We start from the raw sequence: 26,060 nt of genomic DNA, 5'->3' as shown, positions 1-26,060 counted from the left end.
CTTGGACTCTGCTAAATGTTACTCAAGGCTGTAAGGGGCAGTGTGGTGCTATTAAACATACAGGTAGTTACAGGTGGAATGAGGCAATAAGCAAAGTGATGATCAGGTGAAACAAGAAAAGCTATCAAAACAGATGAATCAGTCTGTTCATCTTTCATAAAGCTTTGTGGAGATTTTTCATGTGGCCTGACAATTCTGAAATATCATATTGGATTGATCAAATACAAAGATAACAGCAATGTCAGGACTGAGTTGTTTCTTTGCAGGTCTGCATCCTCCCAAATCAAGACAAACTCTCAAGTCAAGTCCCAAGTTCCTAACTTTGGGTTTCAAGTCCAAATATGCTCTTCACCAAATGTGATGCCACTGTACAACAGAGGAGTATTGGACTGAATTTAAAAATCCGAATTCTGTCTCCGGTAACTTGACTGGATACTGTTGGGGATCTTGGGGCTTTGTCGACTGAATGAAACAGACTCCGCCTTGAACAGATTTGTGTTGCGCTTTTGAATAATAAACTCTGAGCTTGGTGTAAGGTCTCAAGTTTGAATAAAATCACAATTCATTGCTGCTAAAGAATTGTGAATCCTTTGATTCAGTCAAGTCTGTGTGGTTGGAGTCTGATTTGAGTCTAAGTCATATAACTCAGCCCCACATCTCTGGAAAACAGTCCCGCCAATTACTGTTCAAGATTCTGTGTAAAAGTGTACAATTATTGTTTCAAAGAAAGTAAAGAAAGGGTAGGATTTACCTCCACAAAACATTTTCTACTTCAGAGCTCCCTTGAGATGTGTCTGACTGTATTTGTGATAACAATGCAACTGCTGCTAAGATGCCAGCAGTTGTTATGCTTCATGGCTGTTGTATTAGTCCAGAAAACAGGAACTCTTCGAGAACAGGTTCAGTTTACACATGTGACCATAAAGTTAATTTGATGTCTCTCCAATTTACAATTTTGGCTGCACTTGGTAAAAATTGCAACTTTTTCTGGAGTTTTGAAATCTCACTCTGACCTGATAATAAGCATGTGCAATCAGTCCTTTTAGATGTGCACCTACAGAGCTGGAGAAGGATCTTCTGGTGGAAGTGCATTTTTTGGCTCCGAGATATGGTCAGTTTCAGGTCTGATGTTTAAGCTCGGCGGTGGTTTGAGCTTATTTACATCATCAACGTGTCAAACAGCTCCAAATGTTTCCCCGAGAAATACTTTAAAAACATGATTCATTGAGATGCCATGATAACAAATTTAAAATCCAAATACACATGAAAACAGAGTTAAGTCCTGTGCAATAGCTGAAGCTGATTTATATTGTGCCATGGCAGATTTTTTTTCTCCCCCGCATGGGTTTAAATGCTCCGTTTTTAGGTGGATCTGTGAGAGCTCTCACATCCCTCTCCCTGCTGCCTCACTGCGGCCGTCTTCTCTAACGTACGTGACGTCGTTTCCTCTCTCCAACATGGCGCAGGAGGCAGGTCGTTAATGGCAATCTGAGGGATTTACCCCACCTTCTGTGTTTATTTATGTTTGTCAGTTAGGGGACTCTGCAGCTGACATCTGTAACGGACTACATCTCCATTCGAGGCGGCTGCAGCCCCCTTTGGGACCAGGGAACACCTCGCTTCAAATTCCGGGTGCGACATGTATGAGGGCAAAAAGACGAAAAACATGTTCCTTACACGAGCTTTGGAAAAGATCTTGGCCGACAAAGAGGTGAAAAAGGCTCACCATTCCCAGTTGCGCAAAGCCTGCGAGGTAGCATTGGGTAAGTTCGTTTGTTTTAGCATCACAATGTTCCTGCCTTGGACTCATTGATTTAGACACGTCATGCGCCCTTTCACTTATTAACCGGGTGTCCTGCAACAATGTCGCAGTGTTCGCCAAGATATTGTGTTTTCTACTGATCACAAGCCGTCTGCTCTTGTGGGGTAGCCGTGTTGCTTTATATGAGAGTTGACAAAAATGTGTATTATTGACGTGGCACGGGCTCGTGGAAATGATTCCGTGTAAAACACGGAAATGGTGCAGGGGATGGGTGCTTGCAACACCGAGCCGATGCTGCGAAACAAGTAGCGACGTGAGGACAGGCCGAACATCCCCGGGAAAATAAGTTATTAAAGGCTGTGTCTTCCTTCAACACCATGCTTGCACATGTATATACACCCCGCACGCTCGTCAACTTCAAACTGTATTCTTTTTAAACCGCCTCATTTGACACGTTTAACTCCTCAAAGGTGAGGTGTTTGCGTCTCTTCCTGGAACACGGTCGCCGCGTATCAGCCCGGTCACCAGGGGCAGTCTTTGTCCTTTTATTGCATTTATTATTCATTTACCAGCTTAATCACTGATTATTCGGGACCTTCCTCGTTTTTGTTACATCGCTGGGCTTGTCGAGAAGCTTGGTTAGCGAGTAACCTCGAGTCACAGTTGACAGTTGCACCTTTATACTAGAACTTATGACAGCAGTCGGAAATAATCCGCGATTTCCGGTCATATCTAAAAAAAATAAAGTTACATTTAAAAAAAAAAAAACACCCGATATTAACGTAAGCACCAAACATGGCGGTTTTATTAATTTGGATATATATTTAATATATGTAGATGTAATATAAAACACTGGTGCTCTTAGAAATGTTTTTTTTCTTAATATCAAGGTCTGTGCAGGTGCTGTCTTATAAGCTCGGCTTTTATTTTGATATGTACGCCTCTGAAACTTCCGTTTTAAACGTAAAGCGCATTAGGTAGCTTCATGAAACTGTTTGTTGGCAGGTGTATTTTCACAAAATCTGTTCTTGCGATTGACTGTTTATACTAAGAATTACATTTCAAACAATTTAGGCAAAAGGCAACTCCCAATAACCTCGCATTATAAAGCACTTGCCCTTTATTTTATGGCAACCGTTGTTTTGTTTTTTTCACATGCAAGGCTCATGCAGTCTGTGTCTTGGAACAAGCTAGGGTTTCTTTTTCTACAGCAGCCTAAGTAATATGACTCTGCCAGAGAAACAAAGAGCCCATGTTATGGAGCAGCCAAACATCCCACCTGTCCTGACAGTACAGCCATTATTGTCGTGCCCAGCAGTTGTGCTTTGCAATGGCCTGCAAGGCTAAACACACCATTCATGTTTGCCAAGTTTTGCTCTGATGTTTTGTTAAACCGACCCACCCACACACACAAGGTATTCCTTATTGTTCCTTATTGTCAGTGCAGCTACAGAAAATGTCGAGTGCCAGAGATTTGCCTGAGTTTAGCCTGTGTTTAAAAGGGAAAATGTATCATTTGCATAGTGCTTTTCCAGTGATTTGTGATCTGCTCGAATGGTTTGTTTTAACTTGGGGATCAGAGGATAAGAATTTGAATTGATGATACTGTCGGGTGACATTGTTTTTTGCGTTGCTTGTAAATTAGCTACTCACTCTGAAGGGATTAGAACTGTGAGAAGGAAAACAACGATTCATGTATTATATGTATGCGATTAATGGCATAAACCTGTAAATTTATCATGGCCGCTGACTGTTTCACAGCATCTTAACTGTTGTTTGTTTTTCACTGTTAGTGCAGCAGCCTCATATTTTTACTTGATGGCTTCATTGTTCCCATCTGCCTCTTTGTCTCTTTTTTTTTTTTTGCTGATTAAAAGTCACTGGTAGCAGTGTTCTCGTGTTGCCACATAGCATCAGTCAAGTGCGAAAATGATTTAAGTGGAGCAGAGCCACACAAGGAATCTAGCGAATGAGAATCTCTGCAATGAGCGTTGCAGTGGTACAGTAGTGCATATCAAAAAACAACTGGGTGACCCAGTATACTGAGTGACTTACATAATCCCCTCCAGCTTCTGGGACTTTGAGACATCTCTTGGAGAGTTCCTTTGTCAGTCTCATCTTTGCTGTCACTGAAAGTCTTCCTGCTGTAAATGGTTGCTGTTTAAAAGACAGTTTGTGTGTAACATCTTCTGTCTACAAAACAAGGTATGGGGGGGGGGGGGGCGGGTTAGCTGAAAAGCTTTATTTACGCTGCCTTTCCTCGGCTGTGCACCAGCATAGCTTCCACACTGACCTTTCTCCCTTATCAAAATGTCACTCTGCACTTTCACAAGAAGTATATCATCTTAGCTTCTCACACACTCCAAACTGCATCAGTAACCGGGTCGGATTATCTTTGGATCTCTCAGGCGGCTTCTTTGAGAGGAGCAAGGCTCCACGCGCTGCATCTGCACATGAGTTCTTCTAAGCCGTCGCATGCATGTCTTCTAAGCTGGACATGCATGGTCGCACTGGCTCTGACTTGAGAGGACGGGCTGGGTTAATGAACCAGCTTCGCTGCTGCCGAACAACAAGCATTCTGTTGTTGTAGCAGTCTTAAGTTGGGGGGACTGGGCACAAGCTACCACACAAAGGCGAGAGAGAATTTGTTTCCAAGCAGAAAGTCACCTGAGGAGTTGAGTCCCACTGAGCACGCTGCTCATTATCTCTCCCTGTAGGGGTTTAAGATCCGAGGGTCAGCTGAAGGGGTCAGAGCAACCTAAACAACTTGTTTAATGTATGGTTTGTTCAGATTCTGGAGGCAGCCACTGGAAACAGCTCCGCTGCGTTTAAAGGCGTTTTATTTTAAATTTAGAGGCCAGTCACGTGGTTGGTGTTGTGACACCAGATTCTATTAATTGGCCATGCTATTACTGCTATTGTTGTGCCACAACTAATGCTAATATACAAATGGATAAACTGTTTATTAAGATACTAGTGAGTATAGACAAATGTAATATTGTGTTAATCTTTGAATTGATAATATGCTCCAAAAAAACCCATAAGAAATGATATTTTATTTAAACAACTAGCCAGATTTCAGACCAGCTTGTGTGAACTGCACTAAGGGGGGGATACAGAGTGGGGGTTGTTTTAATCAAACCAAACTGCTTTGACAGGAAATTACAAACTCACACTGCAGATATTAGATATTCTTTTCTCAGCTGTGGATTTAGTAAGGAACACATTCACAAGGTGAGAACACCCTGCCGAGGATTTTCTGGATTTTTCTGGGCTAATGTAGCGCTCGTGGGAGAGGGGAGGAGTCAATCCACACACAAAGATCCATTAATCCCAACTGTGGCCGGTGAAAGTTTGTAAGGCTGTTGGGTGAAAAATGAGGTGGGTGTTGGCAGAGATCCTCATATGGCCCTTTTTTTAAAAAATGACCAAAAAAAGCTGCTAACTTCTGGCTATTGAGTGCAGGTGTAAAATGTTAATCAGCATTCATCAAATGAATGCAGTAGATTCAGATTTAAATCAGCTCCAGCTCCACTCAGTGGGAACACAGCACCCACACATTCATGCTAATTTCACGCTAATAGGATTGTGCAGTCTGATCAACAAAAACGGGCTCAGCTGACAATTTCTTTAAGGAAACGCAAGTTTACTGACCATAACATCTCATGTGGAGGTTCTGAAACTGACAGTAAAAACCGATGGCCAAAGAGACGAGATTGAATGACCGCTGTCTCTCTCCGTAGGGCTGTTAAAAGTAGTAAACTGGCCTGATGATTTCAGAGATTTATGATGATCAGAAACACAGCTTGAAGGATGAAGCCTGATGCCATCCATTCATGTTGAGACACGCCTGTTCTCTGGGAGGTAGAGGTCCTCTGGACCGGTAAATTTTAGCCCTCAGAGAGGAAATGAACCTGCTACAACACACAATGGGGAAAGGCTTTAATTGGCTTGTTTTACCATATCTATCCATGTTTTTTTTTTTGTTTGTTTGTTTTTAAAAAAAAGCTTTTTAAGCACGCTATTTTTGATGTAAAAATGCTATATGACAAAATCATCATGTTTATTACTCCAGTCACCATGAGCACATACAATCATGTAACAACTGCAGTGTGAGATTTCTGGGTTTCCTCTGCAGTTAACCATACTTTCATATGATTCTTTCAGCCAATGTGTAGGCCTTTTAATAGCTACAACTTTTCTCTTTGTCAAATGAACCCCATCTTTCTTTTTCTCAGTGATCCTCACCAGTAAAACAGCTTATGTTCTTTAGATTCTGGCATCCGGGGAAGATGCATTTCCATAAACAGTTGCTTGGTTAGTAGTCAAACGCATAGCTAGGCTAAAGGCTAATGCATTGTAGTTGGTCTGTTTACGACATTACAGCGTTATGGGCATGGTCGGCTTTTATTTGTCTTACTCACCGATTTCCGTAATTTCAGATCCACCCCGAAAATCAGTGAACGCTGTTTAAACACCGTCTTACGCCACAATTCACTGAGGAGTGGCTACAAAAGATCACAAAACCTTTGGTTAATGGTGCAGTCTGTGAGATTGACGGTTCAAAAACTGCTCAATCATGAGCTAAAATCATCTTCATCTTATCATAACCTTTTCATTTTAGACCATGACTCTGTAATTAAGTGTGAATTGAACTGAATAGCAACTGGATATCAAAAGTGCTCAGTCACATTACATCACACATGCATTGCCTTCCAGACGTATCCACTGAAGTCATCACAGCACAGGAGTTCTGCACCGCGACCAGTTAGTTGTTTACATCCCTTTTCTTCAACATACAGAAATGTATCAATGCATTTAATCTATAATCAGCGTTTAGGAAATATCTCCCTTTTAAACATTGGGTTTTTGCTCAACTGTAAGCTTTCTTTCAGAATGAACAACCACCAACCACATTGTTTTACATGTGCTGCTACATTTGTTGCATCACTGGCCAAATATTTCCCCCCGTCCGTGGACAAAAAAACCTTGAATTAAAGCCGTGAACAGATTAAGTCAACAAGAGCGTATGAGCTGTTCTTTTGCACAGAACTCAAGGACACCGCCTGCATGGAGGACCGTCGCCACAGAGTTGGCAGGGAAGCCGATGGGACAAATGTATCTCTGACCATTAAGAAAGTGAACACATGCTCCATCATGATAAGCTTCTTTATAGCCAACATATGCTCACCCACGATAAGCACCAGGTTAGAAATGGTCCTGTCGTTAATTGAGGTGTTGACCATGATGCCTCAAAGACCCGAGCGGCGGGCTGCTGTGGGGGCGAGCGTTGGAGGTTTTTGCTTTTTTGCAGTATAATAGGAACTTGACAGACTTGTGTGCTCGACAAACTTTCGAAAACATCCCTCATACCAGGACTCTCCTGAAAATATTTAGAAATAAGGTCCTTCCTCAGTCGATTTGTTTGCTGTGAAGGAAATAAAGAAACGAGAGGCCCAGTTGCCGAGTTCTGTCTCATTTCTCCATTCTTGACTAAGTGCAGGCACTTAAGCTTTTTCTAACTCCCGTGGTTGACTGCTGCTCAGATAATGAGCAGTGGAGCCAGTTCTTGCTCTGAAAGCATAAATAAGGCTTCTGTCTGTGCTTTAGAAAAAGTTTAGACGAAAGAGACTGGACTTTTTTTTTTTTTTTTTTTACCCCGCCTCACACTTTTTTTCTTTTTTAAAAGATTTGTTTTCATACACTGATCCCTCCGTACGTAATACATTATTTCTCTCAACTGATGGCTCGCTCAGAGAAAAAAGGTGATAAATGAATTATACCACAAATGGAATGAGAAATCTCTTTCGGTTTCTGTTTCATCTTGTACTCTGCTATGATTTCTTGTATTGATCTATCATCTGTATTTAGGGAGGGAGGGATAAGAGCTTTTGTACAGTAAGCCTGTGAGAGAGGAGGCAATGGCACTCGTAAAGGAAAAAGTTTTTATGCCAAAAAGTCAGAATATTTGGTTTTCGAGAGATGAAATATCTTACAAAGAGAACCAAAATAAATAGACAAGATAGACTGCATACAGAAGATGGATGCTGCCATTGTTGCATCATCCTATTGGTTTGTGTTCTGTTGTTTTAAAGCTGGGTCTGATTATACCCACAAATGGCTCACACTCATTGGGTAGCAGCGTGTCAGTCAACAGTTATCTGTTTTGCTTAAACAAGCGTAATTTAAGGCTTGGATGTTTTTTTTCCTCCTTTTAAAGAATTTCCCCATAGACTTCAGTACAATCAGACTGATCTTTGCAACCACGCAAGTGGCGCGCTTCAAGCCACTGGTAGCTGGAACATTTCTTGATTCCAAGACGCATCTTGATGCAGATTGGAGTGATTCTGCATTGTTGCATTTTTTTTTTTGGTCTTAGAAAGCCTTAAATGTTAAATGGCCATGGAGCAATAATGTGAGCGTCCATCACAGACTTACCATAAATGGCCACACCTGCACTCTACAGCCAACTGAAAGCACATATAAAGAGCTCAGTGAGGAAGCTAGCTGAGCAGCCGTTACTGTGTTTTTTTTCTTGCATGTAACATACTGTATGTCGAGTTTACTGTCATTGTAGAGATGGACAGGAAACAGATGTATGGAGAGACGGGTCATGTAACAAAAGCCTCTCAGGTGCACGCCAAATTGTGACTGTTTGGATTTAGTGGCTTCTTGCATTTAAAGCACCAAGGTACCAGGAGTTCCCGGTGTTGCTCTGGGTCTTGGCAGAGTAGTTATTTGATTTCGCCATGATTATATTCCCTTCCTTTCCATTAAGTGTAAAGCGATGACAGATGTGTGGCGCATACAGAGCTGGTCTATAAATAACAAGAATGGAAAGTAATTTTTAGTAGCTAATTAGGCTCTCCTGTCAATGCTGGCTAGCCTAGCTTGGTAGATACCAGTTTCTGGCTGGAATGAAAAGGAAAAGTACTTGTCACATCAGTTGTAGATTTTAAAAGGATGGTTCCTTCTTGCAGCGTTAAAAGGCTGACAGCGCCTGAGTGAACACACACTCTGCTGTGGCTCGCCTCAAAAGGCTGTTCAAAGACGGCAGGTAGGATCAGAAAAGGTAGTTCTGGCCAGATGAGTTGAAGAGGCTGCTGTTAACACTACCCATTCTGTATTTATCTTCCATTAACTTCCTATTTATCTGCAGCAGGTGCAGCACAGTCTAATAATGGGAGTTATCATATAAACGGAACAGAAAGGGCAAACGTAACAAAGCATTTGTCCGGAGTGGAATTATTAAAAACAAATTCATTTCAATAACAAAAGCAGCAGCTGACCAATCAGGGCCTTGTGGAGGCAATGCGCTTTAGGACTTTTTGGCTTGAAAATTAGAGCCCTGATTCAACCACGGGAGCGAGAGTAGTGATTAGACCAGGCCTTATGCAAGTGCGAGTGGGGCGGGGGGTTGGTGGGACACACTCACACACTTGCAGGCGATTAGTCAGCCTCGATAACCTCTGACAGTGTCGCCTTCTTCCCAACAAATGTAATTACAGTCGTGCAACCTTTCCTTTCATCCCGGACAATGGAAACGTCTCAGGTCTGATTTCATTCAGGCTCTCCTCGGTGGTCGCAGCTGTCCTGTATTTGTTTCTTAGTAGAAGTTGGGTGTGGACGCACACACACACACACACACACACACAAGTTCATTGTCTGATTACTCAGTTTTAGTTCCTCGTGTGATCTTTATTATTATGTTTGTGCACATTATCTTTTCATGAACTGTTTCTCGCAACACTGTTGCTATATTTATGAGTACACAAAAGAGATCATCATGTTCAAAGCGTAGGAGTGCATATTAGACCCTGAATGGATATAAAACCTTGCTTTTTACACCTTAAGCCGTCATAAAGCAGCAATTTTATGTCCATTTGATGGGTTTGGTGGCTGTCACGTCTCTGTTAGGCTTGTACTTTGTCCCTCCTTATCTCTGAGCCTGAAGACGGTCACTGTCACCGTTATTGTTTAAAGGTAAATGTAAAAGTGAATTCTAGCATATGGCATATAGCAGGGGAACTATGCCAGATGCTGGTGCGCTCTGAACTCTTTGAAATGGAAATGGTGCTGTAGGAGGCGAGTTGCTCTTTATCAATCTACAGGTCATCTCTAAGGTGATGAGTCACAGAATCACCTCCAACCTCTCCCGTTTGTGTGCGTCTGTGTAGAGATTGCGGGAGAAAAGAGATTTGCATGGTCACATTGCAGGTTTTTTCACCCAAGCAAAGGACAGGAAATCATTAGCATGCATTGAAGTCATTTCCATTTTCCTGCTCTCTCTCCTTCCCTCTTTATTTCTTCTCTGCTTTCTGAGGTAGAGGAGAAAATGAGACCTAGCGTACTTTTCCTTGGTAGTAACCTTGTAACAGGAGAACAAATGCTCACATTGTGCACGGACAAAAAATCATAGAACCGATGAAAGACGGGTATGTAAAGAGGGCTTTCTCAGGCCACCCTTGTTCTTGTCCCTGTTCTCCTTCTCCCTTTTCTGTCCTCATGCTGTGTCTGAGCTCGCTGTACAATCCCAGCAGGCTGTTGTCTTGCTGCTGTTCTCGTGACGTGTTGCAGAGCATCTCCAGGGAGCTGTCTGTTTATCTGGCTCCCTACTATCAGTTTAGCATCCGTGTGCAGCCGCTGTTGCATCTTAATCGACGAAATGTTAAAGTTCTCGTGAGATATTTTAGTTTTTTGTGCATGTGCCGTGTACACCGTGTACTGTGGGTTGAAAACCCTGTTGGCAGAACAGCTGCTTATTGAATTAGGGTTGACCCACAGGTTTAAGTCTGCAAGAATATTGGGCCAGATGAGAGCAGCCTGTCATTGCACGGCTCTACCTGCTGTACACACTATCACAGACTTCTGTGTGTGATGATACAGCCGAACTGAGGAAAGGATCTCTTTTGGTACCTTAAAGGGCCTCTAACAGGTTAATACAAGGTTAAAGCTTTTTCTTCTAATACGTTTTGAGAAAGGACCGGCTTGGCTGTATGCGTAAATTAACAGCAGCTTCATATTACAAATGAAATTGCCAGCTTTTGGCAGAACAAGCAGAGAACCCCTTGGGTTGAAACGCTGGTTGCTTTCCCTCAGTCTCGTCAACATTTAGCAAAAATGGCTCGCAGTTGGATTTCTTTCCACAGGTGTACGAAAAATACCATAGCAGCCACTGCAAGACACTATGTGATCACTCTGGTGTAGGAGGCTACATTTTCCTTAATTAGTTGTCAAGCACATCTTCACAAAATGAAGTGTTTAAGCTGCTAATTATTTTGATGTACCGTAGACCTGCTTTTGGCTTCCGGCCGCAGCAGTTGTAAACATGAAAAGATTTGCATTGCTAGAACTCTAAGCTACCTGGTAAAGGAGGATAATCTAAGTTTAAGTGTGCAGCTCCATCTCATATCCCACTCTCAAGCTTATTGTTTTTCACGGCATCTGCCTCTTACGTGCATGATGCCTCCTTTTCTCCTCAGCGTTATGTGCATGCATTAGAAGCGACTGATGGCGGCACATTTGCTTTATGTGCTGTTGCGCAACACACATTCCACCGAACCCAAACACACCCCAGAAGTGCACGGGGCCTGCGATTCCAGCTTTATTGGTCATCGCGACGCGTACCCGTTACGGACACTCCCTGCACATTTCTCTGCTGCTCCCGGCACAGGAATGCTTCGTCACGGTGCTCAGGCAGGGTGCTTGCACATCAAACTACTTTTCCAGCATCTAATGGCAGCAGTTGGAAGAGTGATGGCGAGTTATTTTGCCATGCTGTCTCAAGTGACTGTTGGATTGCCTTAATGGAGGTTTTATTTTCAAACGATGGATCGTGTGGAGGTAGAGAAAGCCAAAGTCACAATTTGAGCTATAGGGAATTTTGAGTCTTGGAACTGTACAAGACTTGGAACTTTTTTCATGCAGTCTTTGCTGAGAGTTTCTCATGGGGGTTTTAACTTCTAACTCTGCTACAATCCAACATCTAACCTTTGGCTCAGGGTCCCCAAATTCTACCCTTGCTGATTCATCAGCAGCCTTATCTAACGCAGCTGCCAATTTGCATCTTAAGAGACTGACTACCCTGTTGTCTGGTTGATATCTAAGCCCTGATCAGCTTTTCGCAGTAGCTCAGTCTAAGTGTGATTGAAGGGGCTCACTGATAAGCCCCCTTTTGAACACATATTATATAAAGCTCGGCAGAAACTAGTCACGGCTCGCTGTCAGGTTCAGCGACTGAGTGCGATGCTGATGCAGTTCTGTTCGTACCCTCACATCTAAGTCACCTGAAGCTGCTGTGCCCTATTTCTCACAATAATGGTTATACTTCTCATCGGCTTTCAGTCGTCCTTACGTATGCCTTGTCTTTAATATATGTCTTTATATCATACAGTAATTCCACATGTGCTACGCAGTCCAATGCTCTTTCCACGCATGTGTGCGGTACTGTAGCTTCGTTATGTTGACATGAATTGTTCTGTGTGAGCTGACCTCAGGCTGAACTGACGTCATCATCTCATGTATGTTTCTCAGACTGTGCTGTTTTGTTGGGGTCGTATATCAGCCTTTGTTTGTGCTGAGGGACTCTGGTTAATATGCTTTCTTTAATGAGTCTGCCACTGACGCTATGATATACAGAGATATTTGTACACTGTTGTCTTCAGTGTACACAGAGAGTTGCAGTAATATGTGTGGTAATAAGAGGTAATAAGATTATCATTATTATATATTTTTTTAAATAAATCATGCTCAGATGGTTGGCAGAACAGTCCACAGACTGGAGCTGGGGTGGCAGAAGGGGATGTTTTCTGAAATTCAGGAAGTTTTCAGTTTCCCCATCAATAGGCTGTTCATGTTATAGGTGCCACAGTTGCTATAGCAGCAGGGAAGTACCTGACTGAAGTGGAAGTGTTGATTTTGTACTTTTGCCAGCCATTAGAAACCTCCCTTTACTTTTGACCGCTTGAAACGACTTAAGTGGAGCACACAAGTGTCAGGCTTAAGATATATGGAGTAAAAGTATCTGGACTGCTGACCAGTCATGAGTGGGGGGGTTAGCAAGCCTGCACGGACAGTTGGGCTTAATCCATGTACTAGCAGCTCATCTTCAGAAGCCATATGCTGTAATACACCTGCTCACCTGCTGAAACATCAGCACAGCGATGAGCCAACAGGATAGAAGGTGTTGTTATTTTTCTCCGCACGTTTCCAGTACGAATGAAGTCATTTCAGGATTTTCTACGCAACGGGAGAATAAACGGCGTGCAGGAAGGAATATAATGGGTTTCTTTTTACGAACACACAGGGCTTTCTTTCCCAACCGTGTTTTTCTCAAGTTCCAGTTTCATCCACTGATGAGATTGAGAGTGGCGACCCACACGGTTTCATCCACATTACTGTCACCCTGTGCCACGGAGGAGGTTTTCTCCACCTCAGTGAACTGATGGTGCTGTTGCTGCTACCAAGGCAGATAACGGTGCGTTTAAGGTCAGCAGTATTTAGCTGACTGCTTCACAGTGAAGGCAAGGGAAGAAGCAGGCCGAGTAAATAAGTGACAAAGGACTGCATTATCTGTGTTGTGACGGCTTATATCTAAAGAAAACCGAACAAGGAAGAACTATGTATATATATTTAAGGGGAGCTTCATTATTTTCATGATCCAAAGTTTTCAATTGGTATATTGTATCATCAGAGGTCATCAGTGGTATCAGAAGGCCTTGATTGTCATGTTCTGCTGATTATTTTCACCATCGGCACCCCGACTGTTGCTGTGGTTTCAGGGTTCAAATCACAGGGAGGGAAGTTTTCATTCATGTCTCTAACCCTCCAAGCTAATTTTATTGGACGTTCGGTATGAAAATGTCCGTCCCTCCAATCAAACTGTCTGCTCGGGCACACTGCCCGTCTTCTTATATGAGGATGAAGAAATCTAATAACGGCTTCAGCAATCACAACATAAAGCTAATATTGAGAACGGATTAGATTGGCGTCAGAGTTTGTAATTTCACTGCAGTCCGGCTGTAATCTTCATATCGTGAACTGTGGACTTGCAGTTACACAATCAATAAGCAAGGCAGGAGGAGGGCTGTCAGACGGCTCTTTTTCTTAGGTGATGTTACACTGTTCTCAAGGGTCCAGTTCTATCACATTTGGCTTCGTGTAGCACTCTTGCTAAAGTGAAAGGAGATAGCGCGTGGAAATAAAAAAGATTTATCTTTGCTGATTGTTCCCTTTTGCTGTGGGAATCTCAGGAGCTCAGCCTAACCGTTTGGGTCCTTTTCCAGGTCTACAACTCCCAAAGACCCCTCATCTTGGAGCCTGCACTTCTTTAGAAATTATTTAAGAAGTAATGTCACCCGACGTGTCAATCTACTGTCGTTTCTCTGGGATCTGCACTGAGCTCCTTGAAGTTTCCCATTGTAGCGTGTGCTGCTAAATCCGATAACTGCTGTCAAACCAACTCTTTTTATGTTTGCATTAAGTTTCCAGCTGCAATCAGTCACCGTCATTGGAAGCCCAGTATTGTCATGGCTTTAATGAGCACCATAAGTACGCACATATGGTTGTAGTCCTCCAGCTCAGAAAGTAAAAGCAAGACTGGTAAAGTCACCGTGATCATGTATTTAGTGACTTTAACTATCACATTTGGCCTCCGCAGAGGCATTTTTCCGCCTGGTATCTCTCGACACATCTGATTCTGCACCCCTCCATTTTCACATTTGTGTCTCCCATCTCTCCGATCGTTTCGACGGCCGACACCCCTTAAACACTGATTTAAATCACGAAATTGATTTTTCTTTTGAATGTTGCTTCTCCATCCTGCTGTGGCAGCTACATTTTAGGTTTCAGATTCCAGGCCGTGTACCAGAAGTGCTGGAAAATTTCAATATCCCTTCAACTGATTATTGCCATTTGATTAAATGTTGGGCCAATAGAGCGATAATTAAAAATAATTAATTAAAGATAATTATAAATGAAAAAGGGCAAGTTTATCTATCGTTTCATCTTCTTGTTCAACTTTTCAGCCTCTTGTTTTCCTCTGCCAGGGAAGTTGATGCGTTTTGGGTTTTAAATAAGTCCAATGAATATAATTTGATGAAACTTCACTTCCTCCGTGGAAAACTGAACCTGCTCCCTGTGGCACTAGACCAGTGAAAGCATAAAGAGTGCTCAACACCAGCCGACAGAAGGTATAACTGAATTTGCATAATTAATTACACATATTTAGAAACACCCGTAATTATATGATGATTATGGAGTGACTGGTTGATATTAGGCAGAGGCATCAATTATTTGAAGAAGCACGACATTTGAATGCCAGCTAAAGCTTCTTTTTTTTTTTGCTGGCCAAACAGAAAATGATCAAAGCATTGAAAAGAATTGCCGCAGCCCCATTATTTCTAATTACATGTCATTTAACCGAAAATGACATGTCATTTTTGTGGAATCTGTGGATGGTTTGTTTTCTTTGTCGGTTTCCATATGTTTAAGGTTGAAGTTTGGGACTAATCAATGAAAAATATGACATTATGTTGACCAATTAATCAAGAATGCCTACGCAGCCCGATCATTTCCTTCATATTTGTTGGGTATTGAATGACACGGAGGTCCCAGCACAGAACTGGATAGATGGATAACCAACAAGTCAAAACCCCGTTCAGTCCGTCTCAGGAAAACGACCCTGATGAGATGATTCGTGTCGGATGTGGAGCTGCAGGGACGCCGAACAGTTTCACACGAGTCCTGCTTTGACTGCACGCATTCAGCGGAGGTATAAAAGAGCATCAAGACCATTTCAAATCAGAAACGACACTTTGCTTCTACTTCTTCTCTTTCGTTTCAGAAAACACGGTTGAAACCAGTTCTGATTGAAATCCACGGAGGGTTCGGCGCTAAATATTCGTTCCAAATGGGTTTCTTTAAAAGTGCTCGTAGCCTTGAAGCAGTGAAATAACTGAGCTGTCACCGCATGACTGGGGTTTTTCCTAACTATCGTGGGCAGGTGTAATTCTGCGAGGATGCTGCCAGTTGTAACGGTGCTTTAGAAAGCTTTCCTCGTTGAAGGGCTCCCTTTAATGTCTAGAACCAATCAGCCGCTCTTCAGCTCTCTGTAGCTCTATTTCTGTCTCTTCCTCTCACTCTCAGCCCTCCCTCTGTGTCTTCTATGTCGGCGCTCAGTAAGTTCATACAACTGCTTTCATGCCTGGAAATCTGTGAAATAAACACAAATGTTGGCTCTCGGGCGCAGTGCAGAGTGAATAATGATTCCAGTTTTGTGGCTGTGCTGGATCTGAGGCAATGCATTAACCAGGCTCCTCACTGCTTGCTGTTGGGAAGTAAACAAGGCTGTCACCTTGGCGACAAAAGGGCATTCATGCAAAAAAGAAAAGATCTGAATAACACCTTTTAATGGGATCTGCGTAAACAGTGTTGTGCGTTTAGGAGTTGTTGTTTTTTGTGTTCCAGTAAATTCTCTGGAAGCCATTCTTGATAGATAAGAGAAATTCTTTGTGCTGCCAGTAAATCTACCCCCTACATGTCCAGCTTCTCCTGGTGAATTTTAGCAGGATTAACATTCTCCAAGGCTCGAACTTAACATGTCCCCCGCTTTCTCTTTTTCTCTCTTTCAGAGGAAATCAAGGAGGAATCAGAAAAATTAAGGTAAGCCACTGATGAATTATGTAAGGCAATCCTGTCAGCGAGGGTCATTTAATGGGTTTTTGTTTCTCTGTGCTAGTTGAGGCACTGTAAAATTCATGGCTCGGAGGCCTCTCTGTTGCTTTCTCCTGTGTGCCGGCTAGTAAAGGGGATTAGAACTGTGTGTGTGTTTTGTGTGCTCGCGCATACGCACGGCCGCCTGTGTGTTTTTGTTCGTGCCTCTGCCTGGCCTGTTTCCAACAGCCCCCTTGCGTTTTCATTAATGACTTTTTTTCACGATGCCCTGCCCATTGCTGAACTTTTTTTTTTTCTCTTTTTCTTTTTCGACTGTCGGGTTAGTTTGTAGCGTGCCGGAGAATGGGCTGCCAAGTAACAAGGGCTTTGGAATGTGACGTAGCATGAGAGCCACCCCTCCTCGCTCCCGTTCTTTCTTCTCCCGCATTCATTTCCCCCTCTTCCATTTCTGCATCCCACCGTTTCCCCTCTCACATGCAGTTTCTCTTCATTATTTCTCTCCATGCTCGCCGTTCAATTTACCAGTTTCCCCCAATTTCATCAAAAAATGTGACCGTTAAGGCTGGGACTTAAAGATCAAAGATGGAGCCAGTCTGCAGCCACACCTAGCTCATACAAATGCTGCAGAGGCTCCCATGCTCTCACTTATTTTTCTTGTTATATATGCAAAAGTCTAGTTTTTCCACTTTTGAATACAAATGCAGTTTTTGTTTTTCCTGCAGTCATAATTCATATTTAATGAATTCTCTTTGTGCAGTCATGGTTGCAGGTAAGGTCATAAAAGTGAATATTTCCTTGAAATCTCAATGGCGAGGTGGGGAAGCACCTCCCACAAAATGTGTGATGTCACTGCTTAAAACCCCTTTATTGATAAAGTAGATTTTATGGATTAATTTAGAAAACATTTGTTCTGTAGACAAACAGGTTAAACATTAAAGATATTCTGCTGCTTTGCACTCGTTTGTGGGAGATCATCGTACAATGTATGTATGTATATCCGTAATAACTGTACCGACGTAGTCTTTAAGTTACTTAAATGATGATTTCGTCAGATGATGCTGTAGTTATAAGGTCAGGGTTTTATTACAGCATCATATAGGCCATAGTGAACTGACATGCGGTTTTCCGTCGGCTGATTTGTTTCTGACACCTTTATCTATCTGACAAAAGGAAGAAAAAGAGTAGGTAGCACACCCTGACAGTTCCAGGATGCAGCTGAGGACACCTTTAGTCTTTAATTAAGGTCCACGATATTGAGACTTGACGTATTTGTGCTACACAGCGTTGTTGTTTTCTCCCACACGAGTAACAGGTTGCTGTGTTCAATTGGATCACCCATGATAGGAGCAGCGAGATGTGGATTCGTGCCTCGTTGTCAGACTGAAAAATGTTTTTTAATGTTGTTTTGTGTTAATTAAACCCTGATTCCTCTTTCTGTGAAGTTGTTCTTGTCATATTTCTTTTGTTCTCTTCCCCTGCTTGGCTCTCCGAGCCTCCATTTGTGTCTTTTCCTCTACAATCTCTTGATCTCTGTCTAATTCATGCTACTCTGTTTCCTCTTCTAATTCCACGTAGCCCACTTCATAATATTTCCCCCCTCCCCTTTCTTTACGAGGCCTACATCAGCTCATCCTTTATTTCTCTCTTTGATTGTGCTCTGCTGTATTGTGTGAGGTCGCCCCTTTAAAAGAGCTGAAGTCATCTTTTCTCATTGCCAAGACATAAACAATTCACACCCCCTCCTTTGCTATCTGTCTGCCTCCCTCCCGCCCTTTCTCTGTTTTTCTCTTATTCCAGCCAGTGCAGACTGGGTGTGGTAGTACTGCTTGGGGAAGCTGTGGAGACACGGATGCTGAGAGCGATGGTGCATATTTTATGTCTGTGTCTCTGGCCTTGAAAAATTCAGGAAAAAAAAAATACAGCTGTATCATTTTTATGAACTAGTAGTTGGCCGGGAGGTGCTTTGTCAGCATGAACACGTGGCAAAGTCTGAGCCTGAATTACAAACCTCTGGGATTACTTCTGTCTCTCTCAGGCAGATCAAGTGAGAATTTGAAGCAGCCAGGCAATAAATTGAATTCAGTAGAGTAGCTTTATAAGATTTTGTCACTTCTGTTTTTTTTTTCCGAGGAGCAAGATGCAGATGTTTATGCTTTTTAAGGGTTAGCGTGTTTTAAAGCCCGATTCCAGCTGTGGAGCAAAGAGAGGTTGTTCTGCATGGTGAAAAACACCATCCCTTACATTTACTGTTTTCCGCACCGTTAGTCATGTCTGGATGTCAAGGGAAGCACGAGCGTGTCACAATGATTTTTCAACTCTTCTTTTCCCCAGTTTGACAGACCGGGCCGAGGGATCACAGTGTTTATTTCATAGTCTCCATCTCTTTTCGTGCTGTCCTCTCCCTCTAGTCCACCCAGTGGAGATGGCAAATCGGGCTCCAGCACTTTACCGCCAATCAAATCAAAGACCAACTTCATCGAAGCTGACAAGTACTTCTTGCCGTTTGAGCTGGCATGTCAGTCCAAATGTCCCCGCATCGTCATCACCTCGCTCGACTGTTTACAGGTCAGTGACGGGACAAGTCAGACCGCAGTGCTCCAACTGTTTGGATGAGTGTTTCAATGTGGAAGCGCACTGGAGGCAAAGCTGAAAAGAAAAAAAAACAAAAAACAGAATAAACTTTTTTTCTGCGCCAACAATAAATGTAACCGGTCATGCTTTCTGGCATCACAAGTTGCTTGTATGTGTCTGACTTATAGAAGCTGATAGCGTATGGTCACCTGACCGGCAGCGCCCCGGACAGCACAGCTCCGGGCAAGAAGCTCATTGACAGGATCATCGAGACCATCTGTGCTTGCTTCCAAGGACCGCAGACCGATGAGGGCGTGCAGCTACAGATTATTAAGGTTGGCTGCTGTCCTTGTCCTCTGAATTACTATCACACCTCATTACTCAGATACTTTAGTGTTTCAAAGTCCTTCATTTCAAATGGAGTAACCAACACATTTTGATTCTAATAGTTTTCCTCTGGGTATGAAGAGCACTGAAACACAGCCATTAAATGGTCATGTGACCACAGCCACAGCTATACAGAGTATATAACAATAGCAATTACTGCAATGAATCACGAGGTTAATCATCATGTGTCTCTAACCGATAAAAGAAACCCTTTCGAGCTCAGGAAAGCGTTTCTTCATCTGAGACTGACAAAAAAAGCAAAAGAACTATTCGTATTTGAAACACGACTTTACCTAAATAAGTGAATAAAACTCCGAAAATTCCCTTTAAACTTGAAACCAAGATAACAATATTCTGTTTGAAAGTTGTGTGTATGGCACAGACGATAAGATAAGAAATGGAAATCTGAAGAAGGCCAACAAAATAAACTGAAGACTTGTGAGTCAGGCATTCAAAGAGGCTTTGAGTCATAAAAGATAAGGCAGCAATGTGAAAGAAAGCACTCAAAGGGTGAACGCGCATAAAATCAACAGCACTTTAGATATGAGATGATGGTGCAACATGGACTCAAGGCTGCTTGTAGACTGTTCCAAGAACAAAAGACACGGTATAAATCATGCATCAAGCGTCACGACCACAGCGGGTACAGTTGAGTGAAATGAACCAGAAATCACAAAACTGAGGGAACTCGGCTTTAACGCTTCCCATTAATCCTGTGAACAATATTTTCTTGATTTAAAAACAATTGACAGTTGAAACCTGAGAAATGGTTTCTCATCTTCTCACAGACAGTTGTTGCGTCTTCTTGTAGCCAGCAGCCGTCCGGTTTGCTTGAAGCTGAGATTTATGACTAAAACCAGGATACTTCGCTGTTAACTGACACCTCACTTGCTTCATTGTGTTGTCCACTGGCTTCGACAGCCAGCAACACCGGGACATACTTTTAGAAGAAAACATTGGGGGTTTTTTGTGCCATTGTTGTAAAATTTAGACTAGGACTAGACTTGGTGTTTTCCTAACTCATAAGTCATAGTATGACTATTAATTTGGCCAAAAAGTGCCAGTCTACACCGGGTGCAATTCATCGGACACCTGTTTTTTCCCCCTCTCTGTCCTCCAGGCTCTCTTGACAGCCGTGACCTCTCAGCACATAGAAATCCACGAGGGAACCGTGCTGCAGGCTGTCCGCACCTGTTACAACATCTACCTGGCCAGCAAGAACCTCATCAACCAGACCACAGCAAAAGCCACGCTCACGCAGATGCTAAACGTCATCTTTGCACGCATGGAGAATCAAGCAGTATGTCCACCCTTCTGACCACACTGAAACACACACACGCAGAGTTCTGTTTATGTGAACACACAGATCTTAGGCGGAGAGAGAAGCTCCTCTCTTCAGCCACTGCCTGAGGGAACTCTGCACTGACAATCGTTTTCAGCATCAAATAAGTAGTGGCTTTAAACATGAAAACAAATCAATCCATCAATCAATTTGGCAACAAGCACAGCTATTCAAGTGGGGAATCGGCTTGGATTGGGACTTAGTGACGTTGAATCCTGTGGGGGGAAAAGTTTTGTTGATTGGTCTTTTAAACCACCTGTTCCTCATCTAACAAAAGTCTGCAGTTTGCTGTGTCCAGAAGGACATTTTAGGTGTTGCCTTCAAAAAAAAAAGCTTGCTCTAATGTCATCTTTTTCTTTTTTGAATGACACTTTCCCCCTCCTCACCTGCCTCCCTCCCTTCCTTTTGGACACATAGCTTACAAATCACAAGCTATCTTGGTCTCTGGCCTCCAGAAAGCGTGACCGCCAGGTAAAGCGTGCAGGACTGCCGTGACATTGCCTGATCAGACCTCTTCAACTCCTCTCTCTGTATCTGTGTTTGCGCATTAAGCTTTTTTCCTCATCCATCCATGCACTCATCCGTTCTCTTCCTTTGCTCCTGCACTGCACAGGGGCACGTCTGCTGTGTACTTCTTCCACCGTGTGCTTGCTGTGGCTTCTGTTGACTTGCCTACAAACCGTCTCGCTTTTTCCTGCAACATCTTTTGGTTTTTAATGGCACCTGGGCGTGGTAAATGTGTTTTGTAAATGTTTTCTGTCTCTTTGTGGCACAATGAGCGCCCGGTAATGAATCAGACAGACAGAGAAAATATGACAGGGTTGGAGATGGAGAGACAAAGCAGACTTTGAGGCAGTGTTGTTATTGTTGTGTTGGCCCCTGTCGTACTGCGATGCTGCACAGGAAGACCCACTTTCTGTGTAGCTGTGTCCTCAGCTGCAGCTCAGCGTGGTATGATCGCACGCAGTGTTTGTCTTACTCGCACACACAGCCCTCACTATCCGACCGAGGTGGCATTTGAATATTGAGCTTAGTTCAGGCCGCCTCGCCTGTCCCCTCCATTCGAGGCGTGTTTGTCTTGCCCTGTTGTCGCTCGAATTCAATGCTAATCGTTTTATTTAGGCTGTGTCATTGACTTTATTTGGTTACATTGAGAGGTGACAACAGCGGCGGCTTTCTTAATTAGAACGGAACAGCTTTCGATGGAAGCGGGCTTTGCAAAACAAGACTTAATTGTTTTTTATAAAACGATGACGTGAGATGCATGAAATGAGACTTGCATAACCATCCTGCAGCTAGAAAAACTTAATTCTGGTATTGATGAAATGGATTCATAGTGACCATTTGTCTCTTTGCTTGTGGCAGATTTGCACTCTTGATTCCAGTCTGCTTCAGATAGAAATATAACCATTGTTTTTATAAATGTGTCACTCTGCTCATACTGTACTTTGTAAGTCATGCCCCTTTCAGCTGTCTGAGTCATTCAAATCTACCTCTTTGATTTGTTTCTCTTTAACCTTTTATTCCCTGCTGATCTAAAGTGCACCATGGGCTGTTGTTATTTTAGCCTGGCTGAGAGAATTTTCACTGCTTGTATTTATTTCTGTTTTTTTGGGACCTGTGTTGGTGTTTGCTGTGAGCTGGTGACGTGTCTAACTGTGCAGATGATTGTTTCCTCACTGAAATAAAAGGTTGAAATAACACTTCCTCCTCGAAGCCAAATGTTACCACGTTCAGGAGGCAGTCTAACATCTGAAATATTGCAGCATTCGCCAGTATATGAAACAAAAATCCATGAGATCGTAACCGTGTGCAAATGTCTTGTGACCCACTTTTGGCTCGTGACCTACCAAGCTAAAGCACGCCAACTCTTTCCATCGCTCCCTCTTTTTGAAGGAGCCGTAACACATGTCAGCCATGACACATCAGCTAGGGCATGGCTGCGTGAGCCATTTTTCCACCAGAAATGCTTTCTGCCACCAGCAGACTAAAATAGACCCAACACACACACCAACCAGCATGAATTGATTTCACAAAGTTTGTCTCATTGCTCTTTCAGTAGCATGTCCTACTTCTCAGTGCATATTCATGTACATTTCCATACGACCTCACAGCTGATCTATGCTGACACACCTGATGTTTTAAAGATCTACAAACTCCAATAGTCTCTTTTGCTCTGACGTGTAGAAGTGTTGAGGCTCAGCTGTGGGCTCAGTGTGTCCACAGGGAAAGAGGCCACTTTAATCAAACTTGTAAATGCTGATGAGTTTGTTTACATTTCCTTAACCTATTTTTTTTTCTCTCTATGTGTGTATGTGTGTGTTGCATGTGCCTGCTCTCTGTGGATGCTTTTTGCCGTTCCGTCTCTTTTACTTTTGGGTATGTGTGCATGTTCTTCCCCCGCCTCAGCTACAGGAAGCAAAACAGCTGGAAAGGGAGCGCCACCGGCAGCACTCCCCAGTCACCCAGCACGCTGAGCCAGACTCCCCCCATCTCCAGACTCACGCTCACCCGCCCGCCAAGGCTCTGAGCCGAGAGGCCAACGGGCCCGTGAGTCCTCCGACTCCCAGCATCACCATCCCATCAACGCCGTCAACCCCTTCGACGCCGGCCCCGGAGTCCAGCAGGAGGTCTGTGGCTGGGGAGCAGGAGGAGCAAGGAGAACAGGGGCCCGTGTACGAGAACCCAGATCCAGAGAATGGTTCTGATTTCTGCGTGGCTGAAAATGAACAGACTGAGGCAGACCAAGCCACCGCCGCAGCACAGAGTAAGTCTGTGTCATCCTTCTTTTTACCATCACCGTGCACAAAGATAGATTTTTTTTGTTTTTTAAATTAGGAACTCATCAGTTTGTTTTTTGTATTAGAATCTTTGGCTTATTTGTATCAATTAACTACATTCAGCCCTACAAACACTGCATCTGAACATGTGTTGCTTAGATGCATCAGCCCAGGAGCATGAAGGAGCTGGTGATGAGGAGGATGAGGAAGGCCCAAACTATGAGGAAAAAGCCCAGGAAATAGTCCAGAGCATTCTCCAGGAGGTGGTCAATACTGTTGCAGGAGGTGAGACATTTCCTCTATGCTGCAATGACGATACTTATCTCCTTTAAAAGGCCGCAGCTACTTGCACTCAGAGAAAGGTGAACTAAGGGAACGGCTCAAAGTTTAAATGGCACAGCCAACTTCCCCTCTGCTCTTTATGCGAGGCAGCTCCTGAAAGCACATTTCAGTTTGCTCTCATCTCTGCCCGAGCAGGAGACCCTGAAGTTGTCACTTCCGCACCAAATACCTGCAAATCGGCTCCTGCTTTCGGAGTTCGACTTATCTAATGCAAAGCTAACTATTTCAACTTTAGTGACAGAGCAGTTTCAGCTCAGCTTAGGGACTCTGCTGCACGCGTTATTTTTCCTCCAAATCCTTTCTTAAATGCTTTTGGGGAAGCACGCCATGCAAGGTGAACCTCTGATGCCAGGCAAACTGTGCTTTCAAGCTGCAGCACCAATTTATTAAATGAGTTCTTTGGACAGTGATTTTTAGGTCATGTCAGGCTATCGTAACTCCCCTCAGATGCTGACAAAAAAAAAGGAGGCTCAACTCTCTGTCTTTGTGTGCAAAAGTTTTTTAAAAATCCATTATTTTTTTCTCTTGCAGCAAAAAAGGCTTTATCAGCTTGCCCACTCAAAAGAAATGGAGCTTTGCCCTCTTTTACTAACACACTTTTACCCTTGGGCGGTGTTTTGAAAAGCAGGCTTTAAAGGTTGGAGAGGAAGACGAGCAGAGATGCAATCTAGTATCCTCTCGTAACCCCAGAGTTCCTTTAGGTTCTCGTAAACATGCTGTTTTCTGTTAGCCCGCTGTCATTTCCTGTCTTTGTACCAGATCTAAGATTTTAAAGTTGCTTCGCTGGTCGCATAACAGCCCGTCCTGGTAGAGGACATGTGAAAGTGGTTCAGTGTCCACTGATAAGCCGACTCCTCACCGCCACATTTTGACCACAGGGCACTGCCTGGACCCCGCGAACCTCTGCTCCGACGCCAAGGAGTCCGGCAACGAGGGCGAGCCAGCAGAGTCTGAGCCGGCTGAAGGGGTGACGGAGGGCACCCAGAGCTCCCTGGGGGATGAGGGCACAATGGGGAGCGACAGCGAGCACATCCACGCCAACGGCATCCCCGGCACGCCTATTTCTGCGAGCTTCACGCCCTCCCTGCCCGACGACAGACTGTCCGTCTCGTCCACTGACACTCAGGTGAGGCGCGGAGCAGGGCTGAGGAAACGTCGTCGACTTCCTTTCCTGCTGCATGTTTCAGTCAAAAGATTTATCTGATGCAGCTGCAAAACGATTTTAGATCTACAGCAAATCATCTAAGGTTTGAACGAATGCTTTTCGGTATGATTTTGTTTCCTGAGTGCGCGTTGTGAGGAAAAATAAAGGCCTCGATTTAGTCGAGACAAAATAATGAAATAAACTTTGATCACATGCGCTATAAGAAGCACTGAAACCAGTGTTTCTAATTAAATTGAATACGTTTCTTTTAAATTCTTATCTAACCACTTTTTTTTTTTTCTCCTGCAGCTCAATATGACTTCTGCAGTTATGCTTGATTGCACTTCTCTGTGATCACAGTCAAGCAAATCTAATAGATCTGGAGGCTTATAATCACACACTGTTAATGCTAAGTAGTCGAGAGGTTTCGAGGTCAGCGAAAGAGGCTGTTTCTAACCGTGCACTTCTTTTTGTTTTCTTGGTTCTTCAGGAATCGGGGGCAGCGCCAGGCCAGCCACCAGGAGCTAAATTCTCCCACATCCTCCAGAAAGACGCTTTTCTTGTCTTTCGCTCTCTCTGCAAGCTGTCAATGAAGCCGCTGTCAGATGGGCCACCTGATCCCAAGTAAGTTTTGTTTGAGATTAAGACTTCTTTAAAAGATTGGTCTTGTTAAATTGCTTGTCTTGGATTGTCCGTTGGTGTGTCGGTTCACACTAGTTTGGTCACTTTGGGGCTTTCCAGCTGTTATTTCCAAATGGCTCAATAGTTGATCCTACTTTCTAAAACGTCTGGTTTTTCTTCCTTTTTTTAAATTTTTTTTTAACATAGATCAGTTGTTTGATATTCCTCTTCTAATGGAGCTGTGCTTTGCCTCTGCTTTTTCTGTACGAGAATAGATATGAGTCATAGTTTGGTTAGGGGATCGCTCCAGCGATAGCAGACGTGTTTTGATAATTGGTGAAAAAGGAGACAATGAGGCATCACGCAGCGTTTTCTGAATCACATCCTGATTTCATAAGGCCCAGAAACCCTTTTAACTCTTCCCTTTTTTTTTTTTTA

At 43.3% G+C, this 26,060-nt stretch overlaps 1 protein-coding gene across 3 annotated transcripts in view; it reads left to right on the top strand.

The window, feature by feature from the left end:
- The first annotated feature begins 1,417 nt into the window (after positions 1 to 1,417).
- The window catches only part of arfgef1 (ADP-ribosylation factor guanine nucleotide-exchange factor 1 (brefeldin A-inhibited)), a 44,538-nt gene continuing 19,895 nt past the window's right edge, over positions 1,418 to 26,060 (top strand). The window contains exons 1-9 of one of the 3 annotated variants that reach the window (XM_072378475.1): positions 1,418 to 1,763; positions 16,393 to 16,423; positions 18,844 to 19,000; positions 19,195 to 19,341; positions 20,514 to 20,693; positions 23,145 to 23,502; positions 23,675 to 23,800; positions 24,736 to 24,983; positions 25,492 to 25,625. In XM_072378475.1, the coding sequence (XP_072234576.1) occupies positions 1,640 to 1,763; positions 16,393 to 16,423; positions 18,844 to 19,000; positions 19,195 to 19,341; positions 20,514 to 20,693; positions 23,145 to 23,502; positions 23,675 to 23,800; positions 24,736 to 24,983; positions 25,492 to 25,625 (1,505 nt within the window). In that variant the 5' untranslated portion in view covers positions 1,418 to 1,639. Of the gene's footprint in view, positions 1,764 to 16,392; positions 16,424 to 18,843; positions 19,001 to 19,194; positions 19,342 to 20,513; positions 20,694 to 21,187; positions 21,207 to 23,144; positions 23,503 to 23,674; positions 23,801 to 24,735; positions 24,984 to 25,491; positions 25,626 to 26,060 lie in introns of those variants that run through there. The other 2 variants (XM_072378476.1, XM_072378477.1) reach the window with 2 other exon arrangements.

The sequence above is a fragment of the Leuresthes tenuis genome, unplaced genomic scaffold, assembly GCF_036924035.1.
Source record: "Leuresthes tenuis unplaced genomic scaffold, fLeuTen1.0.hap1 SCAF_24, whole genome shotgun sequence".
Taxonomy (NCBI): domain Eukaryota; kingdom Metazoa; phylum Chordata; class Actinopteri; order Atheriniformes; family Atherinopsidae; genus Leuresthes; species Leuresthes tenuis.
The sequence above is the reverse complement of the archived record's forward strand: the minus strand, read 5'-3'. Positions and strand labels throughout refer to the sequence as shown.